This window comes from Macadamia integrifolia, chromosome 4, assembly GCF_013358625.1.
Source record: "Macadamia integrifolia cultivar HAES 741 chromosome 4, SCU_Mint_v3, whole genome shotgun sequence".
NCBI lineage: Eukaryota > Viridiplantae > Streptophyta > Magnoliopsida > Proteales > Proteaceae > Macadamia > Macadamia integrifolia.
In genome coordinates, this window is record NC_056560.1 from 10,619,081 (window position 1) to 10,630,882 (window position 11,802).

Genomic DNA, 11,802 nt, shown 5'->3' on the forward strand with positions numbered 1-11,802 from the left:
AGAAACGGCGTTTGGGTCATTTCTTGAACCATAAATAGGTAGAAATTTCAATTTCAATTTCTGAAAATAAGTGAAATGAAACAGTTTTATGAAATGCTTTTTGTTCCGATTCTAGACACAGAAATGACAAAAACGCGTTTCTTGAAAAGTTATCAAATGGGCCCTTGGGTTTTGTTTATCTCCACACTTTCTCTTGCCCAACTTAGGTTTTGTTTATCTCCATCATCTTTTGTCAGGTGCGTATAAATCAATCTAAGCCATATGTGCATTTTTTTTTTTTTAAGGCCAAAAGTTACTTTTAGATTAACTATTGTTAGTTGCCTACTTTATTTTTTTACTTACTGATATTCTTAGATATGTTTTTCTGAAATTTCTCATAGAACTTGATTTTGAACATATCATTTGATATTGAAACAATAAATATTCTATATAGGTTTGTGTCCATTCACTAATTTTTTTCTTATCTTTAGCATATCCTTTGATATTGAATGCTATAAATGGATTAACGTCTCTCTCTCTCTCTTCTTAATATATAGTCACACATGTGTTTGTATGTATTTTTTTACTAGTATAGTTGCATCCATTTTTGATTTTTTTTGGGTAGAAATACCGAACGTATTTCATAGATTGATCGAGTGCCATACCCCCACCCCACCCCACCCCACCCCACCCCACCCCACCCCAAAGCAAAAAAAAAAAAAAAAAAAAGAAAAGTCCGAGTGGGTATAAACTCGGCGCGTTAGTTGATAAATCGTCCGACTCATCTTCCCACATGGGAAAATACTAATTTTCAACATCAAAACGGTCGAACCCTTCTACGACCCTGAACTTTGAACTCTGAAACCGAGCCCAGTTCAGGCCTAAACCGTCGACATTCTACGGGTCTCTCTCTGCAACTCCATTATATAACAGTAACTTCTCTTGGCAATCACTCTGCTCGTCGAGTTTTAAAGCACTGATCGTGACGGAAAGAGAAGAAGAAGCAGAGATGGAAGATGTGATAACAGACATTCCCCCACCATCAAGGTTCTTCCAAGAAGACCTAAACAACTTCACTGCTCCATCACCCACTCTTCCCCCCCCTTTCCTCATCTTCTCCAACCCAAAAACCAAGCCTAACAGTCCTCTCCGTCCTTCCCTCCTTATCATCGCCATCTCTACTCCGTCTATCATTCTCCTCCATCACTGCGTCTCTTCCAAACCCCCAATCGGGACTCTGTTGCTTCCAGAGATCTCCTTATCTGGCAACTCCATCGAACCCTCACCCAAGGATAAATCTTGCCACATTTACGCCGTCGACGATGAGAACTCAATCATGGCGGTCCTCGTACAGTTCCGTGTGGTCGCAGAGAGGTCCCATGCGGTGGCGAAGTTGCTGATCGACGGAGAAGCGCAAATTTGTCCCGAGAGGGTTCTGATACTGGATTCGGTGCAGAGTCGGAACTTCCGCGGCAATCTGCCACCGGATGAGGAACTTGCTTTTAAGCTCGAGACTACAGCGGCATTGATGGAAGAACAGGAAGGGCTGGGTGCGCTGATTAGGGGTTTAGGGTTTTTCCTATCGGGGAGTGTGATGGATGGCTTGGGTGCAGCGCTTTTGGGTCGATGCCAGATGAGGAGGATCAAAGGGACCATGTGTGTTACATGGCCGGAATCTGGGGCTCTGGCGGTGTCGCTGCTGAAGTCGCTACTCATGGATGTATTGCCAAGCTTGGAACATCTTAGGGTTAGTGAAATGGATGATGATGGTGGTCGTCTTGATTCTGAGTTGTATACTTGATCCTTCTTAGTTGCAGAATGAGGTACAAGCCAATGATTTGCTGTGATTCAGAACCAAGTATGTGTAGTGGTTTATGTTTTATATCAGAATGTGTGTGTAGTTTCAATTTCTTCATTTCCTTAACAATTTGATACTTAGAAATGATATAACGGGATGAGCAACTGTTGCTTGTGGTAATTTGTGCTAGCTTCGTTTGTTTTGTTTTGTTCAACTGGTGGTTCACCCCACCAAACTCTTTCTTTGGTTTTTGATCACCTTCCCATCGGAATTTGATATAGCACTGGTGGCATTTTCTATTATACGGCTCCCCCAATTCTAGTCCAATTATGTGTACCATCTATCATTAAATTATCATAAACCCTGAGCTCGGTACCTCAATGTCCAGTTCAACCTGGGTTAAAGCTCTTTCCCCCCTTGACCGCCTTAATTCTTCTTCTTTTTCTTCTTAGTGTCAGTGACGTTGATGATGATGGTATATGAATTGATTCTGAGTTCTATATTTTGAGCCTGCTTATTGCTGAATGAGGTACATCCATTTTTTTTCTTTTATTCAAATGCAAGTATTGGTAGTTGTTTATGTTTTATATCAGAGTTGTTTGTGTATGTGTAGATTCAGACTCTTCTTTTTTCTACACTTTGATGCTTAAAACAATATCAAGGGATAAGCAGCTGTGACTTGCTTGATAGTGGTTTGTCCTAGTTTTGTTTTTTTTTTTCAACTGGTGGTTCATCCATGATCCATCAGACTCTGTCTCATTTGTGACCACATTCCATCGGAATATGATATGGAACACTGATGGCAATTTCAATCATATGGGTTGCTGCATCGTAGTTCGGAAATGCATACCATCTGCCATTCTATGAACATGGTACCTCAATTCCAGTTCTACCTGGATTAAAAGCTTTCCTCTTTCCCCCTTGTTCTCCTCCCTAATTTGTTAATGTCTTCTTTGATCTCCTTAATTTTCCTCCATTTTTTTTTGGATTTGGCTCCTCTCTTTATCCTTGATCGCCCAGGTCTTGCTCAGGTCTACTTGGGAAGATGACACGTGTACTTGATGGATCCAATGGCTCTCAATTTTTGCCCAGAAAAAAACCTATACCCGAGCACCTCTCCTTACCCGAGTTTCAATCCTCTATTTTCTCTGCTATTCCTTCTCTTCCCACCTCGTTCGTTGCTCTCCTTTCACCGGCATTTCTCTCCAGGTAAGGTTATGACCTAATGAACAAGAGGGAGGAAGCCCACTGATGGAGTTGCAGAGATTGTTTTTCCGATGCCTGAGATCGAAAGCGACCTTAACTGTCGATCTCTCCTCCTCTTCTGATCTCTTCTCTCCCAAATTGCCGAGACCCTCTTTCGATCTCTTCTCTCCCAAACTGCCCACCCCGAGAGCTTCTCCTTCTACAGAGGTGTGGTTTTGCCGACGCCGGCGATCAAAGGCGACCCTACTAGAATCCCCGACTGCCGATCTCTTCTCTCCCAAACTACCAACGCCGGTGATTGAAGGCGACCTAGGTAAAATCCCCAACATATCTGCTTCTCTTCCATTCTCTTCTCTCCTAAACTGCCGAGACTGAGAGCTTCTACCCATCTTCGGAGGTGTGGTTTTTGTTTCCTTCGATCCTGGAAAAAAGAACAAATTCATCCAAACTTCCCAATTAAATCTTCATTTTTTTTTTCTTGCAATCTAGGGTTCCTTCCATTCATTCTCTACTCTCCTGGAATCCCATTTCCAATACATCATCATCGTCATCATTTACTTTAAACTAGAGCTCCTGTTACTTCTATAGATCCCAAACTCATCGATTTTCAATTTTCTCTCTCTCTCTCTCTCTCTCTCTCTCTCTCTCTCTCGATCAAGTTCCTAAAAGATTATCTCTCTCCGTAATAATATTAGCCATCAAAGATTTCTATAAATTCTGTTTCATATATTTGTGTATGTGTGAATGCTTTAAAATTTTATTTTGAAACTCTGTTCAGAGCTTTTGATTATTGAGATTTACAGGTCTTCAAGAAATTTAGGGTTTGGTTTGGTTTTCCTACTTTTTTGGACTCAAGAGGAAGAGAAAAGTTGGGGCATTTGAGAGATCTCCAGTGTTGTATCTTGTTTTGATTTGTTTTTAATGGGGAGGGTAGCTGTTGGAGAAGAGTTGCAGGCTAGGTCTGATTTGTGGGAGAAAAGAGAGGAGAAATCTCATATGGGTAAGGAGAGAAGCATCGGGCATGGGTTAGTAGTGAAGATGGATGGTTTTTTCTGAGAAAAAGATGATAGCCGTTGGATGGTTTATGTACACGTGTCAAATGCTCAGGTAGACCTGGGGAAGAGATGGGTGATTGAGGATAAGGAGAGGAGCCGGATCCTTTTTTTTTGGGTGAATTGGTAAAGAGCGCAACATCATGTCAAGTTATTGTCACATGTCTATCAAAGCTGTTGTGTTGTGACTCTCCACACCCCCAATATAAATTCATGCATTACAGAAGGCAATTTGTGATGTATTATATTTGAAAGAATAAAAATAGTAGCCAGTTGACAAGGATCTATACTCAAAGGATGGTCTAGATGCAAATAATAAAGACTAGGAGAGAAATAAGACAACATCTATGGAGTAAAAACAAAACAATAACTATGAGGGGCAAAACAGTATTTTTTAGCTCAAAATTAGGTAATAAAATGCAAACAATCTCTGATTTCAATAGTTAACTTGAATAAAAAAAATGGAAGCAAAAAAAAATCTATTGAACACAAAGTAGTAACTTTTTCTAGATCTTGAGAAGGGAAGGGCAGAATTGGTATTTTGCAAATATTTCAAGATCAAGCCATCATAAAGAGTCCAGATTTGAATCAATCTCCAAATTAGGGTTCTTGAATGCGTGGTTAAAATTTGAGTTCGATCGGATGGCTGGATTGCTTAATCGGAAAAAATCTGACATCCAACCTTCTAGAAGACTTGAAGAACAATACTTGTTATTGGATAAAGAAGATGATGAAAGAATAAATAAGAAAAGAAAAAAGATTGAGATGGGATAGATGTGGGTGTGATGGTGGGATGGCTATCTCAGCCTGGGCCTCTCACCCACAACTATCTCAGCTGTTGAAAAGGAATTATGGTAGCATAAAGTTGCAATTTCGTTGATAAATTCGTTTACAATGTTGTAGCCCCTTACAAACTTATATAGAAGACTCAAAATAGACTCAAACACTAGAAGGAGAGGCCTAACCGAATCTTTAACTAATTGAGAAACCTAAGCTAGCTAGGAAATTGAAATAACAAAGAAAATAGATTCAAAACAGCACTCAAACTAAACTAATGAAATAAATCATGTTTTCCTACTTTCTGCCCTTATTTTAGGTTCATTAAAGTGACCTATTACAAAGAAAACCCATGGGATCAAAGGCCCCACATATACATAACCCAATTCAAGGCTTATTTCCAATGAAGTAAGCCGACTAAGTGACTTATTTGTATCAATTCTCGACCGCTTAAAAAAAACTCAACCTTGAGTTTTGAACATAAGAACGACGACCTTGGTGCGATGAAGGTTAAGTTGCAGTCCATAGTAAAACTTAGGCAATTCTTTGAAGGCCTGAATGTAGTCTAAAGGATGAGTGATGCGGATGGGCTTGTTTTCTTAGGAATAAGCCTAGAGTTGGGTTGTATGAATGTTGGGCCTCTGGTCTAAAGGGTTTTTAATATAATCATGGTTCAAGATCTCGGTGGCGAGATCTTGCCAAATCTCGCTGAAATCTCGCCAAGATCTCGCCTCTCTCTACTTTTTTGAAGAAAAAACACTAAAGAGCAAGAATTTTGGTGCTTTGCTTGAGGATCTCTATTCCCGCACTCATTGAAGCTTAAAGAGTAGATAATATTACATTTTCATCCACATTTGAAGTTACTTTTCTTCTCAATAACCATTTAGATAAAAAAAAATCTTCTCAAACTCATTTTTTAATGGAAACATCATCAATACTTGGTTTACATTGGGTTTTTGTTTATTTTTTTATTTTTTTTTATATGTGATGCATATCACTGATCTATGGATTCATAAAGGGAAGTAAATTTTTTATTTTTTTGTTTAAAAAAATGATGCATGCTGACCTTATGTTGTTATGTAGCTTATCTTATGTCATTTCAAATTTTCAATACATGTTAATGTGACTCATTAGTCATTAATGTTAATTGTTAATCAATCAAGTAATTATCGATGATGTCTTTTAAATCTTATGATTATGGTGTGTCATGTGTTGATTGTGGAATGTTGATCGTGGAATAGAGCATACTAGCCTAGGGTTCGAAGAGTTGGAGACTACTTACATAGGGTACGAAGTTAAAGTACTATTTTAAGTTTGATGTTAACAAAGCTGATGTTCCATTGTGTTTAAAAGTCCTAAAATAGGGTAAATACCTAATATTTTGAGGATTACAAAGACCATATGGCCACCAAGACCAACCACCGAGTTGACTGTGAAAAAATACATGATCTCAGATCTTTTTTTTTTTGGATCAGTGAGATGGGGGGTGAGAGTGAGATCTTAAACCTTGAATTTAATAGGCCACTTTAATGGCCTAAACCATGAGTAGTAAGTATCCATACAAAATTAGTTACTATGAGTAGTAAGTATCCATACAAAATTAGTTACTATGGTTTAGATATTTTGGTATAGTAGTGGTTTGGTTTATTAGTTGAATCAGCCATGGGGTCAATAAGTATTTAGAAGTTACTTTTATTTTTTACTCTTTTAGAAGGGGGAATCAACTCATTTTTGTTAGTGATGATGGGTAAAGACTTTTCTACCTTAGGTAGTTGGTGGGTGAAGACTTTCCCATTCTAACTTTAAGAGGTGATGATTTTTTCCACCTTTGGTTGTTGGTAAGTGAAGACTTTTCCAACTTTAGTAGTTGGAAGGTGATCACTTTCCTAATCCAGTTTTGATAGGTCAAGACTTTCTACTCTTGTTAGGGGAAAGTTGGGTTTGTAATGTTTTGTTGGGTTGGTCCTATAAATAGGAATAAATTGTAAGCATTCAAAGAACAATTAAGAATTTGGAAACAAAGTTTGCTTATAAAACTCTCTTCTTGCGTTTGATCAAGAAATCCCTTGTGTTTAATCAAGGTAGGTTAGTGTTTGATCCAGTCGATCCATCTTGTAGTGTGAAACCTGGGTGTTATTTTATTGTCTGTTATTCTATCTTTTTCATCTTTCAACAATTTTTTAACAAGATCCTATTTTCCAAATTTGAAATTCTTTATTCTCTGAGAAAAGATCCTACCCTAGTACTGTTTTGAGCTTCCTTAAATACAGTATTACATCAATGAGAAGCTCGATCTTCAAGATATTTCAATGGGATTACGAACTCCACATGTGCACCTCAACATTGTCGGATGTATCCAAAGGGTCACCTACATATGCACCTTCAACCTCTTCATACTCTAATGCAACATGGAGCTCTTTTGGTTCATCTACCCGATGGTTCTAAATCTATTCCATTGATGGTTCAAGCAAATCTTCAATCTTGAGCCCCTTGGGATCTTCTTCTTGGCAGTTCACAGCCAACACAGTTGTTGTAGTTCCAAGTTCCTCAGTATCGACCTCATTTGTTACACCCTAACTCCAGAAGGCCAAGGTATGCGCATTAGACACCTCACCATATCCAGTCAGTCTGTTCCTCCAGGATCTAGATTAGGGAAGCGAAATCACAACACCACAATCACACTAAGAAATATCATGAGTCATATATATACAACAATCCATTAGTAAAATATATTACATCTTTTTCAGTGTCGACCTAGTGATAAGACATATTTATAATTACCAAATGAGATTTTGCATACTTCCCCAAAAGAATATTTACACAGTTCTCTGTAATTTAGTAGTAAGTTATGTACATCAGAGTGTAGTCAGCGGAATATAAACACAAAAAGAGAGTCTGAATAGTCTATCCTATTCTTCAGAAGAACTGGCTTTTGTAGGCACAGTCGGGTCCATTGTCGGTTTTATCCTCTGGAATATTTGATGGGGACATCAAAGTGTACAGGCGCAAGAAGAAGAAGAAGAAGCAGCCATCTTTGTGGCTGGAAGAATAGAAAGAAGATCTTGTGGGCCCCAAGCTCAATCCAGATTTTAGAAGATCTTAGAAGATTTCAGAAGATCTTGTGGGTCTCAAGATCGATCCAGATTTTTAGAAGATCTTGGAAGATTTTGTGGACCCCACCAAATCTTATTTGATTCTAGTACTTTGCTTTAAATCTAGTGATATTTGATTGTCTTACACAATTAGGAAACTAGGATTTCTTTATAATGATCTATTAGGTAGTTTTTATTTCATGCAATTGAGTTTCTAAGTATCTTTTTATTTTTAGAAGTTTATTCTCTTTAAGTGTAAGGCCATTGGCCATTGTTTATTTTCAATGAATGTTAATTGAAAAGAAAGCCAAGGGCAAATCCCCACCCCTCTCACGGTTCTCTCTCTCTCTCTCAATCTCGACTTTTCTCCCCTTCTCTCTCGCCTCTTTCTTCCCTTACTCTCTCGGCTCTCTCTTCTCTTAATCTTCTTGTCTCGCCGCCCTCTCTTTCTTTTCAGTCTTATTGTTTTTTTTTTCTGTTGCTGCGTTATACTGCTGCACCTACTGCTGCATTATACTGCTGCACTTGCTACTGGGTTATACTGCTGCATCTGCTGCTGCGTTAGTACTGCTGCAACTGCTGCTGTGTTATTACTGCTGCACCTGCTGCCTTACCCCACTGCTGCTGCAACATAATTCTGCCGGTACAAAACTGCTTTGCTGCAACTGCTGCCTCTACCTCACTGCTGCTGCTACGTACTACTGCCGTTACAATACTGCTGCCGCTGCACACTGCTGCCTTTACATCACTGCTGCTACTCTCTCTACAATTGGTTGGGTGTATCTTCTTCAACAAAAGTGGACTACAACCTCTTTATTTTGGAGAATCTGGATTTCTTCTTCTCTCCTCAGATCTGAATAGCAGTATGGTAAAGTACTAAATTAAATCCTCCCCACCTCCCTTAATCCCTATTATATATATTGCAACCCATTAACGTTGAAGTCTGCCTTTGCCCTTTGTTTATGCCTATTTTATCGATTGTTGCATATCTAAGTTGGGTGTCTAGATGGATTTGTGTTGAACCTAATATTCATATGTCGTTTGTTCCCTTCCCCATGTCCCCACTTGAAACTTGAGTAAGAATTTATGTGTTTTTCTGTCTAGATTAATATTGCTTTTGGCTACTTTGTTTATTAGTCTCGCTTTATCTTGCATGCTTAATCGTGTTTGCTGAAATTCTTTGGTCTTATTTACCTACGCCCCTTGAGTTAACCTACCTAGTTAGTTAATCTTGTAGGAGACCTAGTCATCTATGAACCCCCCTACATCATCTTGGTATCAGAGCATGGTTTTGTCTAGGTTGAGGGTAATTAAGTATTGCTGTCCCTTGTTACATGTCTTATCTTTTGAGGTCTAGTCTCCGTCACCGTTTGTCCGTGGTCGAGTCTGAGCTAAGAGAGCGAATACCATAGATTAGAGGACACCCTTGGACACCCTTTTCTTTCTTAAATTGGCGGGGCCAAATAGCATAGGACATTATTCCCTCCAAAAGCATATACTCGAGAGGGAGATTTCTGACCTCAAGATTGAAAGGGATAACTACTTATCTCAATTGGAGATCCTGAGTAGACCTTGAGTCTTTGGTGGCAACCGTACCTTTGGCTGCCCATCTCCTTATGTCCACTCGTAGTGGTAGAGCATACCAGGATATGTCTGACCCCCCTAGCACCGCCACTCAATCGGAGCAATTGGCTGAATTCATGAAAGCCGTTCAAACCATACATGAAACACAAGCTATCCATCTCCAAGCCCTTACCGATAAGTTGGCTGCCCTCGAGACAAGTGCCCAAAACCCTGATGGACGGCAAGGCCATAACATAATTGGCACTGAACCTAGGGGCAGAGGCCCTAACCCTGAGGAAGTAAACGAAAATAACCAGACTGACGGTTATGACCAGATAGGGGATAACTTCCAAGGACTAAGGCGTGGTAGGGATCGAGGCCCACCGCCAAGATGCCAAACCCAATATGGAGATGATGAGGGCTATAAGCACCATGATAGGGGCTTTGATGTCAGACGGATGATTAAGGTAGATGCCCCTACCTACGATGGTCAGATTGACGCTAGGATCCTTCTGGATTGGATCAAGCAGATGGATAGGTACTTCGATTTCTATGATATGCCAGAGGAAGTCCGCTACCGGTTTGCTAAGTTCAAGCTTATTGGAGCTGCCCAGGACTTCTGGACAGACCTAGAGTACCAGGAGGACCACCTAGGACTTGAGCCAATCACCACCTGGGTAGAGATGCAAGAGCGGCTCAAGAGGGAATTTTTGCCTATCACTTATAGGCTCCAGTTGTTGAATGAAATGAATACCCTGAAGCAAGGGAAGTTGACTGTGACCGAGTATATGAGCAAGTTCAATGAATTAAAAATTAGAAGCCGTATTCGGGAGGATGTTGAGCAGACACTATCCAGATTCCTTACCGGGCTCAACTCCGGAATTCAGTCTCGTATGGCACCCCACCTGGTGCGAGACATCCCACAGGCCTTCAGGATAGCCCTTGAGGTGGAATCCTCCATGAGAACTTATTCTTAGAGGAAGAACTTCCAATCTGGGGAGTCCCAATTTAGAAAACCACCCCAAGGCTCAATTGGATTCCCAAAAACCCCTGCTGCACCACAGCGTCAATTTGACAACAAGGGTAAAGGAATTTTGGGAGAAGCGCCCAAGAATAGTGGGCAACAACAGTGCTTCAAGTGTCGTGGGTTTGGTCAATTCTCCAGGGAGTGTCCCAATAGGAATCTTTAAGTAGGAGAGCAGACCCCTGAGGAAAGTGACCAAGAGGGTTTTCAGGACCACGAGTATGAGGACCATAGGCCAGATGAGACCATATCTGATGAGGACACCGAGGAGGCCGGTGACCTCAAGCTTAGCATTGTGCGTTGCATGGTCTCACAACCTAAGAATAGCAACGATTGGCGACGAACTAATATTTTCATCACCTACACATGTCATCAGGGCAAGAACTGCCGCGTCGCCATAGACAGCGGGAGTTGCATGAATGTGGTCGCCAAGAGCGCTGTTGCTTAAATGGGCCTCAAACCTGAACCCCACCCTAAACCTTACAAGGTTGCCTGGGTTGATCAGTCCACCATTCCCGTAAATCTGAGTTGTCTAGTCCCCCTACACTTTGCAGGATATGAGGATCGAGTGTGGTGTGATGTCCTAGAGATGGATGTTGCCCACATCATTCTAGGTAGGCCCTGGTTATATGACCGGGATGTCACCAATTACGGGAAGTCTAACACCTATGTCTTTGAGTTCAAAGGGAAGAAGATCAGACTGACACCCAGTCCCCCTAGGGAAGTTAGGGTTCCAGAACACAAGGGAAGTACATCCAAACACGCCCCCACCAAAACACTCAACATTTTAAATCAACAACAATTTGAAGGAGAGTGTCACGAGTCGGTGATTTATGCTCTAGTTACCATACAGAGTAATACCGATAGGTCACGCTTATTCACTGAGGCTCCTAGAGAAGTGCAACCCTTGTTGAGGAAATTCGAGAGGCTATTCCCTGAGGAACTACCTGATGAGTTACCACCTATGCGTGACATCCAGCACGCTATTGACTTAGTTCCAGGATCCTCTCTCCCGAACCTACCCATTACCGAATGAATCCCAAAGAACACGCCGAACTCAAACGGCAAGTGGATGAACTGTTGCAAAAGGGATTCATTAAGGAAAGCCTTAGCCCGTGTGCTGTACCTGCCTTGCTCACGCCAAAGAAAGATGGCACCTGGCGTATGTGTGTTGATAGTAGGGCCATCAATAAGATCACCATCAAGTATAGGTTCCCTATTCCTAGGCTTGATGACATGTTGGATATGATGGCCAACTCTTCGATCTTTTCGAAGATTGATCTCAAGAGCGGGTACCACCAGATTAGGGTC

The 11,802-nt window shown here is 40.7% G+C and overlaps 1 protein-coding gene across 1 annotated transcript; it reads left to right on the forward strand.

The window, feature by feature from the left end:
- Positions 1 to 824: 824 nt before the first annotated feature.
- Positions 825 to 1,807, forward strand: LOC122075320. The gene has a single exon (XM_042640309.1). It carries the CDS (start codon positions 989 to 991, stop codon positions 1,778 to 1,780), a length of 792 nt encoding a protein of 263 aa, XP_042496243.1. The 5' UTR covers positions 825 to 988; the 3' UTR covers positions 1,781 to 1,807.
- The last annotated feature ends 9,995 nt before the right edge of the window (positions 1,808 to 11,802 follow it).